The following is a 25,437-nucleotide window of genomic DNA, read 5'->3' on the forward strand; positions in this document are numbered from 1 at the left end:
TTTTTTTTTTTTTTTTTGGAATTTTTATAAATATTTTTTACAGTCTCTGTATATTTTATATATTTTTATAACCAAATTAAATCAACATTGAATCTGGATTTCAAAATAAATTGCACAAATTTGATAAGCATAAAAAACTCTACAAATAAACAGCTACCTCTCTGATTTGGTCACCTTAATCTCTGCGAGTCGTGTGTATGGCTATGCGTTTTTGTTGTTGTTGTTAATTTCTGTATTTTCTGTTATTTCTTTTATTTTCTCATACGTTTTTAAGCGTCACTGATTTGGCTGGCTGACTGGCTGGCGCGATTGTTGGCTATCTCCTCCTCTTTGGCCGTTTCTGTAGTTTTCTCCTAAACAAGTTCCGCCGCAAGTTATCAAACACTCATTCATTCGGTTCAGTCTTCTGTCGTGTGTCGTTGGGAGTGGTTGTGGCTTTTTTCAAATCGTCCCCACAAAAAAGTGTTCGTTCATTTAAAATCGTTAACCCAGTGTAAAAGAAAGAAATAAGGTGAGTTTGTGTGTGCGTGAATAAAAGAGGATCTCTGTAATATTAAATCTTAAAGAATATTCTAAACTATTTTAAATAATTTTAAAAGATTCTAATTTCATTGTGGAATAACATTTTAATTCCATAAAATAAACTTTCTCTTTTGGTCACAAAATAGCCACATATTGAAGAAGAGTACCGCATTCATATGCTGCCACACAAGTTGTTTTTGTTATTGTCGGTTTTTTTCCTTCTTTCATATCTTTTTATCCATTCAAAATTCAAATGCAAATGTGTGGAGGATTGTTATTATGCAGCTTTGTTGCTGTTGCCTCACTCACCATTCATTGCATTCCCCATTGAAAAAAGAGTAGGGCAAAGAGCATTTCAATGCCATGAGAACTTTGAGCCCTTTCTCTTCTCCGATACAATGGGAGTATTTAAAGGTTTTTATTCTTGTTTTCTCATGATTGTTTCGATATGTTCATTGGCCTTTTTTAATGGATTTTCTTTTAAATTTAAAAATTTCTTTTGGCAACTTGTTTAACTGCTTTTTTTCAACAACACCTGCTTGGACTGGAAACGTAGATAAGTCACATAATTTTGGACAAACAGACACAAGAACAAATCTAGAACATTCCCAAATACTTTGGAGAGAAGAATATTATAACTTTTTCCGTTGGCATGGAAAATAAAAATTAGGTATATTTTTTAAATCTAGTCCCCATTAATAACGCGATTTTGTAGAAATTTGATATTTAGTAGATTTTGGATAGATTTTGAAATAACGTTTGTTTGAAAACATGTGTTGAAATGTAAAAATAGGGATGTCAATGTCAACCAAAATGTACATTCATTTATCCGATACCACCAAATTTAACCTTTTTTGTTGGGATAGAGGAGCTCTTCATATTACAAACCAGCAAATCAATATATATCGTATTCAAAACAAAATGACATCAGGGGATTATATTGAAAAATAAAATACTACTACTATGCCACTTAAATGGCATAATGACCAGAAAGGGAACAACTGTAGTTTAGTAAAAACTCATCGTTTTTTTAATTTTTTCCGTGTTTAAGACCCCGGCTAGACCCGGATCCACTTAACCGATGTAGACAACATAGGTATCATTTGAAATTTTATGAATACCTATCCAACAAGTGGCCGCATGGTTATTCATTAACGCTTTTTTAAGTAGCAGGCCTTCGGCCGGTGCTTGCGATTTCCTCCTCAGGGTATGCCCCACACCGGTTAACGCGAACCAAAATTTTTAAAATTTGATACCTTTTGTAAATAGCCGACCTTCAGCCGGGTATTAGCACAAATTGTAGCACTTTGGAAAGATAAGAGTGTCGGCTATAATTTGGCATAAATTTCGTTGACCCCCATATTAGAATTTTTTTTTGAATTTTTTTAAGGTTTTATAAAAAAACCCGGGTCCAAATAATTTACAATAAATTCCGAACCGCTTATAAATAACCCCATTATGAGACCACTATGCTTATATCGGGTAAGTTAATCGGGTTTTGAACCCACACTTTCGGATCTGTCCCCCAGATAATGACTCTAAACATATGGCAATATACACACAAATAGTTCCAGGTCCATAAAATAAGCATTTAGAATGGCCTGGATAATGCCATAATTTGAAGCTGGTCATGTAAACATATAGTAATTTATTTTAACTTTGTATGAAGAACAGGCAAAAACTGGTCTTTACAATGTGTATGTTCAAGCGAAATATGGGACTCATATTTCTCAAGAATAGTTTTATAGAAAAACTTCCTCAAGAACTGCATATTTCCTTTTTTTCTGATTCTTGACTAATAATCTGAGAAATACCAATTCCAGATAAAATTAAAATAGAAACTTCTGGATGATCAAAATAGGTGCTGGTAAAGAATTAGACCTTCTCCTGTTGGACTAAAGATTGATGTATTTAAATTTCGATCAGTTAATACATAGCAATTGCACCTGCAAAGTAGAAAAAGATAGGATTTTTTTGGAAATGTATAATAATCATATTAAAGGTGAGAATACATAAATCGCTTTTTTGGCTGGCTTAAGTTATCCGCATGGCTTCTTCGGGAAAGCACAAAGGAGCATAGGGCCATAAATCAAGTCAACCTTAAACGCCAGTCAAAAAAAGGCTTTTAATTACTCTCACCTTTAGAGATCCAAGTATGAAAGGGGATCTTCAGCTCACCTGATTACAAAACGATCTGTCAATTAAATTCGCTTACAACCAAAACAAAGACAAAACATGATTTTTACTGCTAGGTGCAAATATTTGATTGGCCATTTTAAATTTGTTGTAAAAATAAAAAGAATAACATACACACAAAATTCTGATAAAAATTATTTCAAAGAATATGTATAAAATTTGCAAAAGAAAAGAGTTACCAGGAAGAGTTAATTTTTTCCGTCCCCAAGGATAAAAAATGAGAGAAAATGGAGTAAACTTTTTCAAGTGAAGTTTACACATTACAGGTGTATTCGAACTACTTCAGCATGGAGCATGTAGTAAAATCCAGAAACAAATATAGATTATTACCAATAGCTGTCTCAGAATACCGACCACAACTGAAGCACATAAGTAATACATCGAATTTGGAATGAGGGATTATGGCACTATGTTATTCCATTTCTTAAATACAATATTGGGTTTATTTATTATGGAAACGATTTTCGACTTGTCTAGGCTTAAGATTGAGGCATTGTAGGTTCCAAAAAAAAACTGTAATTTAATGCGACGAAACTTTTTCTTCAAGTCTTCGAACTGAAAAACTTTCCTTTCGATAATAACTTAAAAAAAACCTCGGAGCCAACAAATTAAATATTTGGGATAGCCGTTTAGACTTTTTGAACTTTAAACCCTTTCTCTAGTAAATTTGTTAATTCCAAACCAAAATCAAAAGAAGATCAAACCAAAACAAAAATACAAAGGTTAAATGCAAATTTCCCTGTCTTTTTTGTTTTTGGGCTTTCTTTCTTTTGTATTTCATTGGATTACCAAATTATTCCACTCTTCTTGCATACATGCATAATGAAGTTTTAAATAAAACAAATGTTTTTCATTGCAAAAGTGGCTATAAATATTCATTTCGATTATTTAAACATTATTAATTTCCATAGCCTTAAATGTCTGCTGCAACAAGTGCCGACTGGAGGACGGAACCAGGGGTTAAAAAACGAGGTTGGCCACTTCAAGTATAACTTATTTGAAATTTCTACACCTTCTTCCATCTTATCTCATTCGCACTTGCTCGTTATTATTCGATAAACAAAAAAACGCAAAGTATATAGGGTATAATTAATTTTTTGCTTTATTTTACAATTTGAATACTAATCGCAATGTGTTAGTATTGGTGTTCTAATATTTGTTTGTATCATTCTACAAAGTTTCTAAATAATTCTACATGTGTTGGAAAGCAAACAAACATGAACACAATGATTTGCAATTTATTTGTTAAATTCGATACGAACCTCGGAATGTTCACAATTGTTTGCTAGAGATATCACCGCAATTAGAGGTTCGAATTACTTTTTGTTTTTATTTATTTTGGAATTTGAGATTTTAAACAGAGCAGTTTAAATATTAAATAATAATTACAAATGATGTGGTTAAATACCTTGCAAATGTTGGTAGTTTTGGAATGAGTGTGTAGGAGGCAAATTTTAAGAATATGGGCAAAAGTAAGAGTGGTAAGAGTAAAGAGAGAAATGTTTTCTGGAAGGAGGTGGAAGGAATCTTTGGGAAGAGGTAAAAAATCTTGAAGAATTTGGTTAAAAATCCATGAGTTATCAGTAAGAGTATTCAAAAGAAGAAAAGAACTGAATTTTGAAATAAATGTTAGGACAGAAAAATGTGGTCGAAATCCTCGACGACTGTCCGTCCGTCTGTCCATGTATTTTTTGTGAACAAAATTCGGATCTCATTTATTGTCCGTTTCAGATGAAATTTTTAAACAATATTTGTTTGGTCCAGGGACGAAATTGGTGAGAATCGGTTCAAATTTAAATATAGCTTCCATATATATCTTCAACCAATTTCGGGTTAATTGTGGCCAATATCAGTCCAAATGACTTAAATTTTGGCACATCCGACCGAATTTAGTCTAGAATCAAGTACATCAAATTTGGTGAAAATCGGATCAGATATAGCTATAGCTCACATACATATTTTTCATCCGATTTAGTGTTTAAGTCCCTTACATTCGTAATATGCACCCCACAAGAATGATATTTGGTACCAGGTATCTGATACAGAACAGAAATACCTCTGCCAAATGTTATCAAGATCGTCTCAGATTTGGATATAGGTTCCACATATATCTTTATCAGATTTCAGTTTTTTTTTTTTTTTTTTGTGCAACAAATGGCTAATAACATCCCAAATGGACTGAATTTTGGCATTTCCGATGGAATGCAGCCTAGAAACAAGTACTTCAAATTTGGTGAAAATCTGTTCAGATATGGCTATAGCTCCCATATAAATGAATACAACAATGATATTTGACACCGGGCATCAGATACTGCTCGAAAATTTTATCGAGATATACATCCTCATTCGATACGATACGATTATTGCTCAGCATGTATGTAATATCAGCCCAAATTAAATAGATTTTTTCATATTCAAACGAATTTTACCTTTTGGTGAAATTCGATCCGGTATATCTATGGCTCTAGTAAATATTTTTAATATAATCCTTATCAAAGCCATATACAGCAATCTTATTTGGTCCACAGTTGGTATGACTACTTCACATAATATCCCATATTTTTTTTTTTTTTTTTTTTTGTTGCGGAAGCTCTACTCAATAGGTATAGTGGTCTAGAGTATCATATAGTCGGCCCACCCGACTTTTAATATCTATTAAACATTTATTTTATTTATTTTTTTTTATTTATTTATTATTAATTTTTTTTTTTTTTTTTTTTTTTGAAAATTATATTGCGTCCTCTATTTTATCCATTTCAATATTCCAAAAACTCAGTTCCTAATTTAGCATTTCTTCATTTATTTCTTAAAATATATTAATTCAATACAATTGTATTCCAAATAAAATGCACTTTGTACTGAGTTTTAAAAATAACCAAAAAAAAAAATCCGAACAAAAATCAGAATTAATTAATTAATTATAAATGTCTAGACTCAAAAAATCGTGTTTAAAAAAATACAACAAAAACAAATTATGGTCAGATTCATCGATCGTATCACACCACAATTGCTATTGTTGTTGTCAAGTCTTCTAATCTGCAAAAGAAATTATCATCAGTCCGGCGATGTTATCTGAATTTGATTCTTGAAAAAAAATTTGTTAAACTCAGAAATACATTGTCATGTTGAATGAACAAGAATATAATATGCCTTTATAAAAGTAACACAAGGAGACTCAATATCCCCATTTTGACCAAAACATAAAAAATTAGATATTGTTTGAAAATTCATTTTAAAAAAATCAAGATTACAAACCCTTTCAATTAATAACTTTTGATCAAACATCAGCCTGAGCTTGTTCACAATTTTAACTCTCCAAATTTCTACTAAAATCCAAAAATTCTTCAAAAGTATTCCAGTCTCTCGAAAGACTATTTTAAAATTCTTAAGATTAGTTTTTAAAATGTACTTATGTTTTTCCATATTCTCCTAATTGGACAGCTTAAATTTATTCTTTATAACTATCTATCACACACCCATTTATTAATTTGCATAAATAAATAAAAAAAATACCTTATTATTTTCTAATTTGGATTTCAAACGTGTCCACTTGTTCTAACAAAAGTAAAACATCAGCTGATTTTCTTCTTTGTTCACCTACTACAACCCACAATTCTTTTTTGTAACGCGCCATTTCTATGTATCTTCCCCCCAACAACAACAACTCTACTCTCTCTTATCTCTTGGGCATAAATAATTGATTTGCCAAACCCCAAACTAAAAAGCAACAACTACTTACTTTGCATAACCTCCGCCCGGCCCGGCATTGTGTCAATGTCATCGTACGCGTTTGCCGTCGTACGATGTGTGTTATGTCTGTCGTGAGTCGTGGACGCACTTTTTATCTCCTCTGCTCTCTTCTTCGTGCCAAAATTTTTCCACAATTTAATCAATAGAGTAGAGTAGTTGTTAGTGACACTCTGTTCACACATACCAAAATATCAAACTATAAATGGTTTATATGATTGTGTGAGTGTGTTAACACACTTTACGATTTGTTGCTTCGATTGTTTAACAAACACAAATAAAAGGGGGCAAAAACAACAACAAGTCTTGTATTTGTATGTAGAAAGTTAGAAATGAAAAAAATTAGGATAAATAAAACTAAGGCAAACAAAAAAAAACCGGCTGGCGTGATGTTATTTTGTTTTATAAAAGCAAACAACAAAAACAACGAGAGGGTTAGAAGATTACATTGCAAAAAAAAAAATACTTTTGGGAGCAACAATGTTGAGAGTTTTGTGGGGACCATGAAAAGAAAATAATTGGAGAATTTCGTTGCATAAATTCTCTTCGCCTTAATTGGATAAATATTAGAGGGCTGCCTAGAGATTACGGTTAAAAATGCTGACTTATTTGTTCACCTTAGACAAAACTAAAACTCAGAAATGTTACGTTCTTGTTAGTCATAGTGTGGTGGGTTAATTGAGGCAAGCTTTTCCGATTTTGTCGAGCTTTTACGTATTTACTTTTGGTATTTGGAATATAATGTAATTTTCATTGAAAATGTGTAAAGTTAGGATTGTTCTTCAATAAATGGTTGCAAAAAACAACCATTTTCGAAAATTTTCACTATTCCAAGAAGAGAAAAATATTTTTTCTTTAAACTAACATTACACAATGTATTTGTTTTTAAAACAAACTAAAATCCAATGGAGAACGCTAGGTGTGTCACCAATTGTATTGTTATACCTATATGTATAATAAATAGTATTACTGACCTACATTAAAAGTGTAAAGTAATATGTATTTCTAGTCTCAGAACAAATCCAATTGTAATAAAAAAAAACTTAGTTGATTGCACGTTTTTTAAGGTTATCGGTTGACAATTATAATTTTTCCCTGCAAATCTATTAATTGTTTATATTTATAATAATAATACCAAAGCATTGCGCATTTTTTGATAATATTAATTTTAGTATTAATAAAAATAATTTAATGTTGCTAAGATGCAGTGAAATGCTGATAAAACCTGTTGAATTTTTAAACAGCGTCGGACAGAGATATTGCAAAATATTTTAAGGCGTCATAGAGGAATTGTTGTGACGTTATGAAGTATTCTGATTATTGTGTATTTGTTCCTATGAGGCTTAGAACCAATTCAATGAAAGATCTAAGCCCCAAGGTAATGATGCAAACATTGTGAGAAATTAGTTTTTGCTAGTCGGATTGTATTATTCATTATTATAAACCCTCCAGAATATTTTCGCATTTATTCTGATGCCACGGTCGATTAATATGAGCGGAGAGCAACCATCGGTTGTTATGGCGGCCCACAAATTGAATAAATGTCACTGACAATTCGTAATAAAATTGACACTTCTTTACACTCAACAAAACGCCATCACTTGTGACAATTTCATTTGAACCCTATGATTTATCATTCTTTTCTCCAACAAAAGAAAAGTTTAAGGTCCTAAGAGGTTTGCCCTTGGTTTCAATTGCACATTTTTAACTAATATTGATTTTCAAATTTTAAAAGTTTCTATAATTTTATTAATGCCCTCATATTTTGCAATAAAAAATCTCTTTATTCACCCATGCAATTATCATCATTTCTCCCTTCTAAGAAGAGAAATTCCCCACAAAGAGAAAAACACAATGATGTGGCAAAAATGCCGCATAATTAAAAGTCTCTCTCTTAAAAGTCCCCTTTCGACAAAACAGAAATGCAATTGAGAAACGAAGCAAAAACATTTTTGCTCAGCATTCATCATTACGTAGTGTGTTGGTCAACTGATAAAGTACCGGGTTAGGTTGCCGGCGGTAGCGAACGTCAATCGTATTCGTGTTTTGTTTTCCTTTTTTCTTCATATCAGTTGTGTCGAGTGGATTGTGTTTGTGTGGTGCTTTAGAACATTTTACGAGTAGATAATACAAAAAATATACTTTCATGAATAGTAATTTACAAATGTTTCTGTGAAATCTTATCAGTTTTTATATTCCCCAACGATTTTCTGTTATCATTCAAAAAAGAGAGATTTGTTTTGTGGAAATAACAAAAAAATAAACGAAACATTGCATAACCTCTCCAATCGTTGAGATTCGTTCAAAAGTACACAAGTCCATTTTGTCCATCCACTCATCGTATCAGTCTTTCTTTAAGTGTTAACATTCGAACGTGTTCAGATTTTTATTCGAAATTATTTAAGAATAGCAAATAAGTGTAAAATTTAAATTCAAATTTATACAAAAATACCTGCTCCACCACCACCGAAATGTTCTCTTTACGTTTGGCCACACGCTGTTTGTACTCTGCCCCAACCTTGTTGAGGTCTTCAGTTCAAAAAACCGCTTTCATGATGGCTTATGCTGGGGTAAGATAGAGAGAGAGAGGCGAAATAATTGAAAAAACACACAAAAATAACAACAACATATGATCAAAAAAAAAAAAAACAAAAACTTGAAGAGCAAAGAAATTTGCAAGTTTTAAAAACATATGGCAAAAATGCGAGGGGTATTGGCAAAGTGTTTGATAATTGGGGACCAGATTTCCATTATAGAGAGGAGGCTTTCTGAAGTGCCACAGGCGGCCTATGGGTAGAAGACCTATAAATGGCATTTCTTGTACAGGTTTTTTATGGATAGAAGTCTTTCCACAGACTTCTATGGATAGAAAATCTTCCACGGGTCATCCATTAATAGGAGACGTTACGCAGAATTTCTGTGAATGGAAGACTTTGTACTGCCATCTTTCAATAGAAGTCCCACAGCATATATTTTATGGTCGAAGGCCTTTCACAGATCTTTAACGAATAGAAGACCTTCCACATTTATTTTTTCGAGAGGTCTTCTAAAAAAACCTCTGGAAGTTCTTGATTCTATGGAAGATCTCAGGAAGGCATCGGTGGAGAACACATGTAAGACCTTCCATCTAAAAAGAAGACCGTGTCTTACATTCAGAGAAGAGTGCTGGTAGGTCTTCTATATTTTAGAAGGATTTCGGTCTTCTGAATTCCACTAAAAGCTATTATTTTATTTTTTATAGACCTTTTAAGAGCCTTTTTAGAAGACTTTGAAAGACCTTCTATCTGTAGAAGACCTCCGGAAGATTTCCTATCTGTACAAGACACCTAGAAGAGGGTCTCAAGATGTCCTTTCATCTCAATTAGGTCACTGTAATGTTTTTTGGATATATTCTACCTTGACGACACCTTTCTCTTAAAAAAAAAAACTCATAATATTTTTATTTTACTTTCATTTGTCTTTTTTCTTTCACATTGAAATAAATTTATTAATTTTTCAATTTTCTTCTTCACCTACTTTCAGATGGCAACTAAAATTAAAGCTGGTCCCGTCGTTGACATTTTGGGTGATGAAATGACCCGCATTATTTGGTCCTCGATCAAGGACAAGTTGATTTTGCCCTTCTTGGACATTGAATTGCACACCTATGACTTGGGTATGGAACATCGTGACAAGACCGACGATCAAGTTACCATCGATTGTGCCGAAGCCATCAAGAAATACAATGTTGGCATTAAGTGCGCCACCATTACTCCTGACGAGAAACGCGTCGAAGAATTCAATCTGAAGAAGATGTGGAAGAGTCCCAACGGCACCATTCGTAACATTTTGGGTGGTACTGTGTTCCGTGAAGCTATTATCTGCAAGAACATTCCTCGCTTGGTCAGTGGTTGGGATAAGCCCATTGTTATTGGTCGTCATGCTCATGCTGATCAATATAAGGCAACTGATTTCGTTGTCCCTGGTGCCGGTACCTTGACCATGACCTTCACCCCTGCCGATGGTGGCGAGCCTGTCAAATATGAAGTCCATGACTATAAGGGTGCTGGTGTTGCCATGGGTATGTTCAACACAGATGCCTCCATTGTTGACTTTGCCCATTCCTCGTTCAAATTCGCCTTGGCCCGTAAAATGCCTTTGTACTTGAGCACCAAGAACACCATCTTGAAGAAATATGATGGTCGCTTCAAGGATATCTTTGAGGAAATCTACAACAAGGAATACAAGAAGGACTACGAGGCTGCCGGTATCTGGTATGAACATCGTTTGATCGATGATATGGTTGCCTATGCCATGAAATCCGAAGGTGGATTCGTCTGGGCCTGCAAGAACTACGACGGTGATGTCCAATCGGATTCCGTTGCCCAAGGTTATGGTTCTTTGGGTCTTATGACCTCAGTATTGCTCTGCCCCGATGGCAAGACCGTTGAATCGGAAGCTGCCCACGGCACCGTTACCCGCCATTACCGCATGCACCAACAAGGCAAGGAAACCTCCACCAATCCCATTGCCTCTATCTTTGCCTGGACTCGTGGTCTGTTGCACCGTGCCAAGTTGGACAACAACGCCGAATTGCAGAAATTCGCCGAAACCTTGGAAAAGGTCTGCATCGATACCATCGAATCCGGTTTCATGACCAAGGATTTGGCCATTTGCATTAAGGGCATGAACAATGTTACCCGCAGCGACTACATGGAAACCTTTGAATTCATGGACAAATTGGCCGAAAACTTGAAGAAAGCCCTCGCCTGACTAGCTAGCGGAGATAATAAGTCTCATCTTTAGATTTAGTTTATATGGTGTCCCATAATTTAATATATTTTTTTAAATAATGACCGCAAACAATTTGTGTCCCTCCTCCACATCTTTGCATTTTATTTTCGTTTTGTTTTTTTGTGTGTGCGTGTACTGACTGTAACATGAAAGAGTTTTATACAACACCATATTGGCGTTTGAAAAACGTGACCAATGTAAAACGAAAATTTATAAAACTATTTACTATAATAAAATGAAATTCATTTTTATACCTTTAACAGAAAAAAAAATTCAAAAATGTTTTTAATCATATATATCTGTGTGAGAGGAAATTTTAGGAAATCACTGTTTTCTTAAAAACTAAAGAAGAAAGACATCACAGGAAGTACTGGATGTTCATTTCCTGACAGCTAAAAGACCATTTATCAATTCTAAAAGTTATATCATTAATTGGAGATCTGTTTTTGTCCTTGCTCCTTAGGAAAGATTTCGAATTTATCGTAGTCCCCCACACGACAGTAGAAATTATAAACATAAACCATAAAATGTGACTACGTTGCTCCCAGAGTCTGTAACCCAAGATTTATTGTAATCATTCTATACTGTCCTGATGTTGTGAATCCCATCTGCATTTAAAATTAAATCCACTTGAGACGACTGTCAATAAAATCAAGTTCATTGGCACGTGCTGACCCAGTCAGTCACAACAATAGATTAGCAGGAGGATGTATATGTACATTTAAAATAGGCTTAATCAAGAAACATGCTAGCCAAAGTAATCCGTATAACCTTTCACGAATACATATATTTTTCTATTTCTTTGTATTTTCTTCTCAATATTCCGCCAATCGACGTAATCCAATTTCAAGGTGATTGAAAGGAACAACAAAGAAACAACGAATATCTTTCGAATTCAATGTCTGTGTCCGACCCAGTTGCTTCAATCATCTTTTGTTTAGTACCGCCAACGCTTGAGTACTTAAATTTTGCAACGATCCTACACCACCATTCCCTCACCTCCGTCGTTGTTGCATTCTTCTGTAGTTGTACTTTTCGTTTTTGGTAAAATTTAAATATTAAAGGTCTTTAACCTGACCATCAGCCAATGCAACCAATTATTGTGGGTGAAATGAAAGTGTAGTTCGCCCACCGTTCCCCCTCTCGGGGGTGTTTGTGTGATTTTTGTCGCAAAAAGCGTTGCAGCTAGAATGTATGCATGTAAGTTATTTGAATGTTTTGTTTTATTTTCTGCCCCCTTCAATGGAAAATGAAAACATTCTTGTTTTGACACATGTATGACCAGTAGACTTCTGGTGGATTACCACTCAGGCACCTGTGCGTAACGTAAGAATTATTCAATAGGCTGAAGTGTACAGTGTTTTAGGAAATTTTGAAAATATTTTTTGAAATTCATTAAATTTAATTTTTTTCTAAATATTTTTTTAATAAAAATTCACCAACATGGATATTTTGAAAATATTTTTTTAATAAAATCCACTCACGTGGATTTTTTTAAATATTTTTTTAATAAAATCCAAAAACGTGGATCATGTAAAAATCCTTTTTTTTAATAAAATCCACTAACGGGAATTTTTTACAGATCCACATACGTAGATTTGTTAAAAATATTTTTTAATTAAAATCCACAAACGTCGATTTTTTAAAAATATTTTTTAATTAAAATCCACAAACGTGGATTTTTTAAAAATATTTTTTAATCAATCCACAAACGTGGTTTTTTTTAAATTATTTTTTAAACAAATCCACAAACGTGGATTTTTTAAATTATATTTTAACCAAATCCACAAACGTGGATTTTTTTAAATTATTTTTAATCAAATCCACAAACGTGGATTTTTTTAAATTATTTTTAATCAAATCCACAAACGTGGATTTTTTAAAATTATTTTTAATCAAATCCACAAACGTGGATTTTTTTTAATTAAATATTTCTTTTATAAAATCCACAAACGTGAATTTTTTTAATTAAATATTTCTTTTTTTAATAAAAATTCACCAACATGGATATTTTGAAAATATTTTTTTAATAAAATCCACTCACGTGGATTTTTTTAAATATTTTTTTAATAAAATCCAAAAACGTGGATCATGTAAAAATCCTTTTTTTTAATAAAATCCACTAACGGGAATTTTTTACAGATCCACATACGTAGATTTGTTAAAAATATTTTTTAATTAAAATCCACAAACGTCGATTTTTTAAAAATATTTTTTAATTAAAATCCACAAACGTGGATTTTTTAAAAATATTTTTTAATCAATCCACAAACGTGGTTTTTTTTAAATTATTTTTTAAACAAATCCACAAACGTGGATTTTTTAAATTATATTTTAACCAAATCCACAAACGTGGATTTTTTTAAATTATTTTTAATCAAATCCACAAACGTGGATTTTTTAAAATTATTTTTAATCAAATCCACAAACGTGGATTTTTTTTAATTAAATATTTCTTTTATAAAATCCACAAACGTGAATTTTTTTAATTAAATATTTCTTTTATAAAATCCACAAACGTGGATTTTTTTAATTAAATATTTCTTTTATAAAATCCACAAACGTGGAGTTTTTTAATTATATATTTCTTCTATAAAATACACAAAGGTGGATTTTTAATTAAATGTTTCTTTTATAAAATCCACAAACGTGGATTTTTAAAAATATTTTTTTAATAAAATCCGCAAACATGGATGTTTTAAAAATATTTTTTAATAAAATCCACAAACATGGATTTTTTAAAAATATTTTTTGATAAAATCCACAAACGTGTATTTTTTAAAAATAGTTTTTTAATAATATTATTTTTCAATGATTTTTCAATGATATATATAAATTTTTATTTTTTTTTAATAAAACCCACAAAAGTGGATTTTTTAAAGTAATTTTTTATTCAAATCCACAACCGTGGATTTTTTAAAAATATTTTTTAATCAATCCACAAACGTGGATTTTTTTAAATTAATTTTTAATCAAATCCACAAACGTGGATTTTTTTAAAATTATTTCTTAATCAAATCCACAAACGTGGATTTTTTAAATTATTTTTTAATCAAATCCACAAACGTGGATTTTTTTTAAATTATTTTTTAATCAAATCCACAAGCGTGGATTTTTTAAAAATACTTTTTTAATAAAATCCACAAATGTGGATTTTTTTAAAAATACTTTTTTAATAAAATCCACAAACGTGGATTTTTTAAAATTTCTTTATTAATAAAATCCACAAATGGGATTTTTTTAAAAAATTCACAAACGTGGATTTAATTTTTTTTCAAACACCTTTTTTCATAAAATCCACAAATGTGAATATTTTTTTTAAAAATACTTTCTTAACAAAATTTACAAACGTGGATATTTTAAAAATATTTTTTTAATAAAATCCACAAACGTGGATTTTCTAAAAATATTTTTTTAATAAAATCCACAAACATGGATTTTTTAAAAATACTTTTTTAATAAAATCCACAAACGTGGATTTTTTTAAAAATACTTTTTTAATAAAATCCACAAACGTGGATTTTTTAAAAATACTTTTTTAATAAAATCCACAAATGTGAATTTTTTTTAAAAATACTTTTTTAATAAAATCTACAAACGTGAATTTTTTTAAAAATACTTTTTCAATAAAATCGACAAACGTGGACTTTTTAAAAATACTTTTTTAATAAAATCCACATATGTGGATTTTTTTTAAAAATACTTTTTTAATAAAATCTACAAACGTGGATTTTTTTAAAAATACTTTTTTAATAAAATCCACAAACGTGGACTTTTTAAAAATAATTTTTTAATAAAATCCACAAATGTGGATTGTTTTAAAAATACTTTTTTAATAAAATCCACAAATGTGGATTTTTTTAAAAATACTTTTTTAATAAAATCCACAAATGTGGATTTTTTTAAAAATTCCTTTTTAATAAAATCTACAAACGTGGATTTTTTTAAAATTTCTTTGTTAATAAAATTCACAAACGGGATTTTTTTTTTAAAAAATCCACAAACGTGGATTTAATTTTTTTTTAAAACACCTTTTTTCATAAAATCCACAAATGTGAATATTTTTTTAACAAAATCCACATACGTAGATTTTTTAAAAATACTTTTTTAATAAAATCTACAAACGTGGATTTTTTAAAAATACTTTTTTTAATAAAATCTACAAACGTGGATTTTTTTAAAAATACTTTTAATAGAATCCACAAACGTGGATTTTTCCAATTTTTTTATTAATAAAATCCACAAACGTGGATTTTTTTAATTTTATTTATTAATAAAATCCACAAACGTGGATTTTTTTTAATTTTATTTATTAATAAAATCCACAAACGAGGATTTTTTTAAAATTACTTTTTAATAAAATCCACAGACGTGGATTTTTTTTAAATTACTTTTTTAATAAAATCCACAAACGTGGATTTTTTTAAAAATACTTTTTTAGAACAGTGTTTGGCTTGCTTGTTTGGGATACCATAGTATTTTGTTGTTGCAAAATCGTCAGGCAAAATCCCATTATTGTTGTTTTTATAAAAACAACGTTTCTTTATGAGTGGAGAACGATGGTAATGTTTACCAGGGGGTAAGGCAGGGAATACCTAGGTTTCGGAAAGAGCCACCAATCCTCATCAGTTCCCTTGTTTCTTGTCTGGGATATTCTCCCCAGAAGTTATTTTAAAAAATAACTTCTATGACAAAAAACATTTTTTTACCCAAGTGACGAGATCGTAAGCTCAATAGAAGAGGAACAAAAGAATTACATAAAACTAAAATTCTTTTGGAAAATCTTCTAAATCTTACAACCGCACTTATAAACATTTACATTTTTCTCCACTTGTTATGCTTTCGTTCAACCTGGTAAACATTACCATCGTTCTCCACTCATAAACAAACGTTGTTTTTATAAAAACAACAATAATGAGATTTTGCCTGACGATTTTGCAACAACAAAATACTTTTTTATAAAATCTGCAAACGTGGATTTTTTAAAAATACTTTTAATAAAATCCACAAAAGTGGATTTTTTCAAAAATACTTTTAATAAAATCCACGAACGTGGATTTTTTTAAATTTCTTTATTAATAAAATCCACAAACGCGATTTTTTTACAATTACTCTTTTAATAAAATCCACAAACGAGGTTTTTTTTTAATTACTTTTTCAATAAAATCCACAGACGTGGATTTTTTTAAATTCCTTTTTTAATAAAATCCACAAACGTGGATTTTTTTAATAAAATGTACAAAACACGAATATTTAAAAAAAAATTAATAAAATCTACAAACGTGGATATTTTTAAAAATACTTTTTTAATAAAATTTACAAAACGTGGATATTTTTTAATAAAATTTACAAACGTGGATATTTTTAAAAATATTGTTTTTGTAAAATCTACAAATGTTGATTGTTTTTATAATAAACAATAGTATTTATATGTATTTTTTATAATCAAAAAATATTTTTTAAAATTAAAAAAATAAAAAAATATATTTTATAATTAAAAATTATTTTTTTTATCTAAAATTTAGAATAAAAAAAATTATTTCTGTTTTTGTGGGCTATCAAATTCTGTATTTTTGTAAACCCATGTCCATGGGTCCCTTTCGGAAGCAAACATAAAATACACTTCTATGGTTTCTTCAATGTTCTTTTTTGTTTTCCTGACTGCAAGAATTGTTAACTATATTTAACAACGCGCCTACAAAACAATTTGTTGGTAGAAATTTGTTGCGAAAACAAAAACAAAATCCCAATGAAAAGCGTGGGGAACCAACAAAATCATGGAGAATGGCCCTTATTAAATTTTCGCCCAGAGCTGGCTGCAGTCTAAACATAACTTACCAGCAGACAACATGCATTAAGCAAACGGTTGGAAATTTAAAATAAAACGTTTTTATTTTTTCTACACCCATCCTTCGCTCTCGTTCTTTGTCTACGCACCTTACATAAGTTTATTAAACTTCGTTTTTTGGTTAAGTTTTTACGTTAAAAATAAAATTTAAAATACTCTATTTCAATTTAAAAACACACACACGCGTTCATATCCTCCCCGCGGCTTAGGATATGTTATCCAATACGGGTTTAAAGAATCTAAATATCTTTGTCGTTCTGAAACGGACCTATGTGAATATTGCGGTCGTCTTCGTATGTCTGCTATCCTCGGTTGTGGCGGCATATCCTTCGAATACCTACAAGGATTTGGATATATGCAATCACTGGAATGGTCGTCGACATTTCCTGGAATTGGGCGAACGTGGCGAATTGCATGCGCGCAATGTAACCACATCGGCATATCGTGTAGGATATTTCAAAACGCTTTTGTTTGCAATTTGGATTATAAAACGACATCAAACAATTTTTCAAAATTTTCCAGAGTACCCTGTATTCGTCGGCCTCATCAACTTCCTCTCCATCCTCGGCCAATGGGGCGACGGCTGGTGCCAACACCAATTTAAATGGCGCCAGCAATGCCTTGAAACTCCGTTCCAATTTGGATTTTTGGTATCAATGCAACCTGGAGTTGGTCACCTGTGCCGAATGTGTCATACGCATCACCGTCACCTTTGCCAATTTCTCCAAGACCTGTGAACGCATCGCCAACACAGCCGTGGGCAAGTCCTCCCTGTGTCCCTGTGAACACATACAATTTTCGGAACCTCCGTACGACAATACGATATCGGGTCAAGAGTTTTGCGGCGAGGGCAAAGTGTTTCGCAGTAAAACGCGAACGCTGTTGCTGAAGTTTTTCTATCGGGCAACCAATAGTCATGTCTTTTCGTTGCAGTACTTTTCCGAACGTGAGTAAAGGTGTCTAGTTTTAGGTGGAATTAAAAAAAAATCGGATATATGTATATCTTTATCCTGGTGGTGGAAAAGAATAAAAAGGACTTTGACAGTGATTTAAAAATAGAAAATTTATATAAAAAGCCCCAAGAGGACGCGATATTTGGAAATGTAGAGGTTGTAACTCCATTGTTTTCTGAAACGAAGTGATTCTGGTGCCGTATCCCAGAGTGCACCCCGGTTACACAATTTTCTTTCGCATCAAAAAAGAATATATTTCGATTTTATAATAACCATTTTCGATTGCATTTTCAATAATCCAGGAAGCCCTACACTTTTTTGTTATTTGCCTCGTTTTGTTGTGTCTCACTGTTCCGTGATTCGAAGAACATTCGCACTTGACCAAATTAAATTAAAAATATTTACTGTGACTTGAAATCAATATTTTCAACAGATATTAAAAAGCAATATTGGAAAGGAGGATTTTTTTAAAAAATCTTCTTTCAAAGGCTATCAGAATTGTGGATTTTTGGAAATATTTCCAAAAGGACCATTAGAAAGAGGATCAATCGTCGGTTTTGTTTTTATAATCAGAGGCACCAAAGTGGACTTTAAACATATTTTTTCAAGGCCCAACAGAGCAACATACATAAATTTTTGGAATATTTTATAAAATACTATCAGAGACAAAAGAAACTTATTAGGATTTTAAGAACAATTTTTGAGAGACCATCAGAGGCACTGATATGGATTCTTATTATTATTATTTTTGGAGGACCAGCAACGGAGGCACAAATGAGCATTTTTGGGAATAATTTTTCAGGGACCATTGGCGAATATTTTCTGAGGGACCCGTTGTAGGAATAAACGTGTTTTTTTAAGTATTTTTGTGGGAAAATTGGGGCACCAAGAGTGTTTGTTAGTAATATTTGTTTTAAAGTAACATCGGAGGTACAAACATGGATTTTTATAAATATTTTGTAACGTTCAATCTTGAATTTTTACGAATTTTAGATTGTGGCACAAAAGGGGTTTTTAGGAACATTTTCTGAGGGACCAAATTTTATTTGTTGGGACCATCGAAGTCCCAAAATTGGGGTTTCTAAGAATATTTTAATGAAGGAACATCAGAGGTATAAACATGTGCCGTGTTCCAGAACTGCAAGATTGTAAAAGTTTTTACTACGATAACCGATTTTAGTAGATTTTTGCAGGGTCTGGAACAGAGCAATGGTTTTTAATGAATATTTTTCAGGAACATAAGAGGCACAAACAGGAGAATTTTTAGGAATATTTTTTGAGCCACAAACCTGAATTTTAAAAAGGTCTTAAAGAAACCACCAGACCACAAGGGACCATCAGAGCATAAAATGTTCAATTTTGGTCCTGGAAAAACGATTCTGAACCACTTTGCCTTGGTGTCTGATAGTATTGCAAGACTGCTTCTCGACATTTAATTATCGAATTGGATTTAATTATTGAATCATTTGGGCGCCATCAACCCAGAAATGAATGTTTAAATATACCCTCAGCCTTATGACTACCGAGGGTATATGTCATTTGATATGGCCAAAACGTGCCTCATCGAAATAGCGGGCTTAGAACCTAGGTCTATTTAGACCAAATTCGTTTAAGGACATTTGGAGTCGATCTATGGGTTTCCGTCCGACCGTCCATCTGTCTGTCTACCTGGCTGGCTGTTGCGCACGATAACTCTCGATGGGAGTATCCGATTTGGTCCAAATGTGGTACATCGTAAAATTATTGCCAAACTTATATCTAGTTAAGATATGGGCTATATCGGTCTACTCCTTTTGGTATCTCCCCCATGAAAGAAAATATCTTGTTGCACGGAAAGAGAAATGTTAATCCGATTTTGCTCCAACTTTGCAAATCATAATATTTGCATCAATCGATCCACTCTATAAAGTACCTCCCCAAAAAGGGTCAAAATTTTTAATAATTATAACTCTTATAAAATGTAATGTAAGTGTCCGATTGTCTTTAAATTACACACATAACAATATTTTTGTTAGCCCAAGGTCTGGTGTGAAGATGGAATATATCGGTCTACTCTTTCTGGAATCTCCCCTACAAAGGGTCAAAATTTTGAATATCCAGGAAGATCATAAAACACGAAATTAACATCCGATTCCATTCAGGCTTGGCGCATCTCAACACAAGATCTGTTGTAAAGATGATAGAGATCGGTCCATTATTTCTGGTACCTCCCCCACAAAGGGTCGAAGTTTTGAAAAACCAAAACGATCATAAAATCCGAAATAAGAATCTGATTCTTTTCCATCATCCGAAATAAGAATCTGATTCTTTTCCATCATCAATATGTTTATTAGCCCAAGGTCTGGTGTGAAAATGGGATATATCGGTCCACTGCTTCTGGTACCTCCCCCACAAAGGGTCTACATTCTGAATATCCATTAAGCTCATAAAACGCAAAATTAACATTCGATTCCATTCAGACTTGGTAATCTCAATATTTCAATATATATATATTTTTTTGCAGAGTGTTTTCACTTGGGCGCCAATAATAAAGAAATAAAGGTTAAATTTTAAGATAACCTTATCTTGTTTGTCCAACTTCGGTTTGAGTAAACCAGGGTTCGGATCATTCAAATTTAAATTTTGTTGACCATTTTAGGACATCCCAGAGCCACCGTCCTAACATTTAATTATGCCTTATAACATTTCTTCCCTTTTAAACTATTTAACCCGTTTATTCTCCACAGGTAATGTAAAAATCGTTAGCGGTATACCGCGACAAACCGACTTTTCGAATAATCCAAATAGCAATGTACCCCAGATAATATCCACACCCTATTTCCCCATGAATTATCCGCGAGATTATGGTACTGAGTACATACTGACATGTGATTCGGACAATTGTCATGTCCGTTTGGATTTCACCGATTTTCAATTGGGTCTGACATCGACAATGGAAATATTCGATTCGAATGGTCAAATGGTGGACTCATACACCGGTGAACATTTTCGTCCGCCCATCATCATAAGTACGGGCAAATCGTTGTTATTGCAATTTCGTGGTAACGGGGTAGCCAGTGCTGGATTTCGAGCCGAAGTTACGTTTGTAACGCCCAGTCAGCTAAAGGAAGATCGTTTGATGCCGTATACTGGTGAGTGAGGGAGAAGTGATTTTTTTATTATTTTCCAATTTTGAGGTGTTTCTCTGTCAGATTGTGGTGGCTTGGTTTCTGGACCTGGTGGTGCCATTACCATGATGAATATGATTGAAAATGCCACCGATGTGCGCATGTTCGATTGTATTTGGATCATTAAACCCAGCAATAATTACATTATGATGAAGACCCACATCTCGTTGCGTGTCGATGAGTTCCACAGCATGGCCTCACGTTCCGATTTGACCATACGCCAGGGCACCACCTCCGATGCCCCGGAAATAGAGGATGTGATGTGGCCCAATAACGGAATGTCCAAAGAGAATCATGTTGTACCCGTCCTAACGGGTTATTACATACGCCTGCGTGGGGTCTTTGGCATGTCCTCAAAACTGGCCATAGTCTACAGTGTCTTCAATTATTTGAGTAAGTATTTAACCCCTAAGTTAGGATTGTTTGTGTTTGGCCTATATGCAACATTGTATGCAGATCCCTATGTCCATTTAGATTGCTACATTGGGTCGGAATTCCTGTGCAACAACAACCACTGTATATCGATTCGTTTGCATTGTGATGGTTTCGATCATTGCGGCGACGGCAGCGATGAACCCGATACCTGCGAAGAAGATTGGGCCCATTTGCAAAACGATCGTCGTTGGTATTCGCATAAACCGAATTATTATTTTCCCAAAATTGAACAGTATCCGGATTTGAAAACGGCCACGGGTATCTTTGTGATCTCAACTTTGGGGATTTTTGCTGTACTCTCCGGTTGGATGGTAATACTCTATAGGATGGGTGTCAGGGCCAGGCATCAGAGAGAACTGCAAAATCATTTGCAAACCATAAGCGAGCTGTTGGGTATGTCGGGATATGTATTCCAACTTTTATATTTTATTAAAGTTCTCTTTCCCCAGACCGCCAAGAGGAAATCATTCCCGATGAACCTCCCAGCTATGAGGCCCCACCCGACTATGAGGAGGTGATAAAAATCGGCATGGATCATGAAATGCGTGAGCCACGTGATCGCCAGCGCAAACATCATCGACGACGTCGCGATCGCAGCTGTAGTCGAGCCAACAGCAACACCACGGTCTCCTCCACCGTACCCATACACAATTTCAGCGATATGCCCTCAACATCGGCAGCAGCTTCCGAAATCTACAACTTACGCAGCACCCCCGAAACCCTAATGGAGCTAGAGGGTGCCACAGCCAGTGTTGTAACGCCGACCGTAGTAACTACGCCGGATTTGGTTCAGCAGGTGGCAAGAGCAACACAAAATTGTGGTAATATGAAATGAATATTTTTCAATAGTATCCGCACCCCACCTCTCGCCTATTTTGAGAACCTGTTTTCTATATCAACTAAAGAATCTCGTTTGCAGGTATTGCAGGCACGTCTCAAGCATCAGAGACAGAGGCAGCGCAAGCTACATGCCAGTGTAATTGTAAGGGGCAGATGGGCCAATGCCTCCCGGCCGCAGCTGTAATCGAGAATATCGTCATAACACCCAATTCGTGAGTATTGTGAAATTTAAAAAAAATGGACTCCATTAAAAAAATAATTTTTTAAGTCATGTCCAAAAATATTTTTGAAAAAAATTCTCGACTTCTGATAAATTAATTTTGGAAAATGCACTTCAAAAAATCCACGATTTCTGCTAGAAATTCAAGACATCAGCTGGTCCGAAAAAATATTTTAAAAAAATCCACGATTTCTGCTGGAAATTCAAGACATCAGCTGGTCCGAAAAAAATATTTAAAAAAAATCCACGATTTCTGCTGGAAAGTCAAGACATCAGCTGGTCCGCAAAAAATATTTCTAAAAAATCCACGATTTCTGCTGGAAATTCAAGACATCAGCTGGTCCGAAAAAATATTTTTAAAAATCCACGCTTCAGCTGGACCTTGAAAAAATATTTTTAAAAAATTTAAGACTTCAGCTGGACCAAAAAAAATATTTTTAAGAAATCCGCGTCTTCAGATGGACCTTGAAAAAATATTTTGTAAAAATCTACGTCTCCAGCTGGACCTTGAAAAAATATTTTTAAAAAATTTAAGACTTCAGCTGGACCGAAAAAAATATTTTTAAAAAATCCACGTCTCCAGCTGGACCTTGAAAAAATATTTTTAAAAAATATTAGACTTCAGCTGGACCTTGAAAAAATATTTTTAAAAAATATTAGACTTCAGCTGGAACTTGAAAAAATATTTTTAAATATCCACGACATCTACTTGATTTGAAACAATATTTTTAAAAAATCCACGACATCTGCTGGCCTTGAAAAAATATTTTTAAAAAATACACGACTTCTGCTGGCCTTGAAAAAATATTTTTAAAAAATACACGACTTCTGCTGGCCTTGAAAAAATAATTTTAAAAAATACACGACTTCTGCTGGCCTTGAAAAAATAATTTTAAAAAATACACGACTTCTGCTGGCCTTGAAAAAATAATTTTAAAAAAATCCACGACTTCTGCTGGCCTTGAAAAGATATTTTTAAAAAATCCACGACTTCAGCTGGACCTTGAAAAAATATTTTTAAAAAATCCACGTCTTCTGCTGGACCTTGAAAAAATATTTTTAAAAAATCCACGTCTTCTGCTGGACCTTGAAAAAATATTTTTAAAAAATTCACGTCTTCTGCTGGACCTTGAAAAAATATTTTTAAAAAATCCACGTCTTCTGCTGGACCTTGAAAAAATATTTTTAAAAAATCCACGTCTTAAGCTGGACCTTGAAAAATATTTTTAAAAAATATTAGACTTCAGTTGGAACTTGAAAAACTATTTTTAAAAAATCCAAGACGTCAGCTGGAACTTGAAAAAATATTTAAAAAAAAACCAAGACGTCAGTTGGAACTTTAAAAAATATTTTAAAAAAATTCACGTCTTCAGCTGGAACTTGAAAGATATTTTAATAAAATCCACGATTTCAGCTGGACCTTGCAAAAAATAATAAAATTTGAATAAAATTTAAAATCAATACAATATTTCTTTCTTACAGCTCCCCCAATACACCCCAGATGGAAGAAAGTGCTCGAGATTTTTGTGATGATTCCTTGAATATATCCTGCACATTGGGTGTCATGCATCCAGTGTCTGCTCCAGTCCCTGGTATTGCCATAAACGAAAATATTAATGAAGGTAAAGTTACAAAAAACAACATTTCACCTTTATTGTGACCCCTTTCCTTCTCTACTCTTTTCAGCTACAACTCGACCCAAGAGTTCTGTCAATTGTACTGAACACACATATTTGAAGAAAACATGGATTGTTATGAACAACGATGGCAAAGGCTATCGGGTGCAACGTTTACGTCCCACCTTCTCCTCACCTGAATCATTTCTAAGCGATTGGTCGTGCTATGGTGATTCGCAGAATTATGGCTCCATATTGGCGCATGATCTACGGTCCATTGTCAGCAACAACACCAGCAATTGTATCTCGGATATATCGCGAGATCCATCCTATGATAATGGCATAAGTTTCAATATGCCCCGAGCGAAAGGCACGGGCAGCTGCAGCAGCAGTGGGAATAAAACTCAAGAGGCCAGTTCGTCTTCGTTATATACGGAAAGTCATAGTGCAAATCAAAATGAGGCCATAACCACGCAACTGATAATGACCAGTCTTGAGCAGGACAGTGATGATGATGATGAACGCAGTATTTCTTGTTTCAGCGGAGTCAATAATCCCTTTAGAACGGTGAACAACAATAAAACCAAATACACCACAGTGGCCGGGAGCAGTTATGGAGGTGGCAGTGGCGGTGGTGGCGGCAACAATGGTGTTGCACGCAATCGCCGCCGCCACTGTCGCAGTAAATCCTTTACAAATTCCGGCCGCTTCAATGATGCCCGGCAGCAGAACACCATCAAGCGTAGCTCGTCGGCTAATCTGCTGCAAAGTTTCGAAAGTGTTAGTGAAATTACGAATAGTGATAGCAAGGAATCGACGATATATTTAATTTAAGGTTATGTATGTGTATACGTATGTAGGTAGGTATGTATGTATGTATTTATAGGTGATTATATGCTTATGCAATTCAACAAACAATGTATGTAAGTAAACTAACAAACAAAAAAAACAGAAGAGTGGTGTGATGAATGATAGCCAACAAAAAAAGGAAAACCAATAAAATAAATTAACATTGTTTTATTTGATTAGATTAATCGATTTGTAAACAAACAAGACAGATATATGGCATCAGCATAATTTCTTCAAAAATATGAAATTACTCATCAAACATTTGAAAGTT

At 33.1% G+C, this 25,437-nt stretch overlaps 2 protein-coding genes across 4 annotated transcripts; both read left to right on the plus strand.

Annotated features, from left to right (window-relative positions):
• The first annotated feature begins 352 nt into the window (after positions 1-352).
• LOC101889639 (isocitrate dehydrogenase [NADP] cytoplasmic) lies at positions 353-11,425 on the plus strand. Of its 2 annotated transcripts, none has more exons than XM_059126338.1 (2): positions 353-511; positions 9,988-11,425. In XM_059126338.1, the coding sequence occupies exon 2, from the start codon at positions 9,988-9,990 to the stop codon at positions 11,215-11,217; it is 1,230 nt and encodes a 409-aa protein (XP_058982321.1). In that variant the 5' UTR covers positions 353-511; the 3' UTR covers positions 11,218-11,425. The 2 variants fall into 2 exon arrangements, with proteins under 2 accessions (XP_058982321.1, XP_005182663.1); XM_005182606.4 differs by lacking the exon at positions 353-511 and adding an exon at positions 8,464-9,035.
• A 5,633-nt stretch (positions 11,426-17,058) lies between these two features.
• On the plus strand, positions 17,059-25,249 carry LOC101889477 (uncharacterized). 2 transcript variants are annotated; one of them, XM_011293832.3, is made up of 9 exons: positions 17,059-17,532; positions 17,609-18,032; positions 20,766-21,170; positions 21,231-21,599; positions 21,663-22,034; positions 22,091-22,462; positions 22,561-22,693; positions 24,184-24,323; positions 24,388-25,249. In XM_011293832.3, exons 1-9 carry the CDS (start codon positions 17,299-17,301, stop codon positions 25,149-25,151), a joined length of 3,213 nt encoding a protein of 1,070 aa, XP_011292134.1. In that variant the 5' UTR covers positions 17,059-17,298; the 3' UTR covers positions 25,152-25,249. The 2 variants fall into 2 exon arrangements, with proteins under 2 accessions (XP_011292134.1, XP_005182662.2); XM_005182605.4 differs by having other exon boundaries at positions 21,681-22,034.
• The last annotated feature ends 188 nt before the right edge of the window (positions 25,250-25,437 follow it).

This window comes from Musca domestica, unplaced genomic scaffold (assembly GCF_030504385.1).
Source record: "Musca domestica strain aabys unplaced genomic scaffold, Musca_domestica.polishedcontigs.V.1.1 38, whole genome shotgun sequence".
Lineage (NCBI taxonomy): Eukaryota > Metazoa > Arthropoda > Insecta > Diptera > Muscidae > Musca > Musca domestica.

Coding starts and splice junctions, on each gene's coding strand:
- LOC101889639 (XM_005182606.4), top strand. CDS start 8,937: ATGTTCTCTTTACGTTTGGCCACACGCTGTTTGTACTCTGCCCCAACC. Junction 9,036..9,987: donor TCATGATGGCTTATGCTGGG/GTAAGATAGAGA, acceptor ACCTACTTTCAG/ATGGCAACTAAAATTAAAGC.
- LOC101889477 (XM_011293832.3), top strand. CDS start 17,299: ATGTTATCCAATACGGGTTTAAAGAATCTAAATATCTTTGTCGTTCTG. Junction 17,533..17,608: donor TAACCACATCGGCATATCGT/GTAGGATATTTC, acceptor AAAATTTTCCAG/AGTACCCTGTATTCGTCGGC. Junction 22,035..22,090: donor AACCATAAGCGAGCTGTTGG/GTATGTCGGGAT, acceptor CTCTTTCCCCAG/ACCGCCAAGAGGAAATCATT.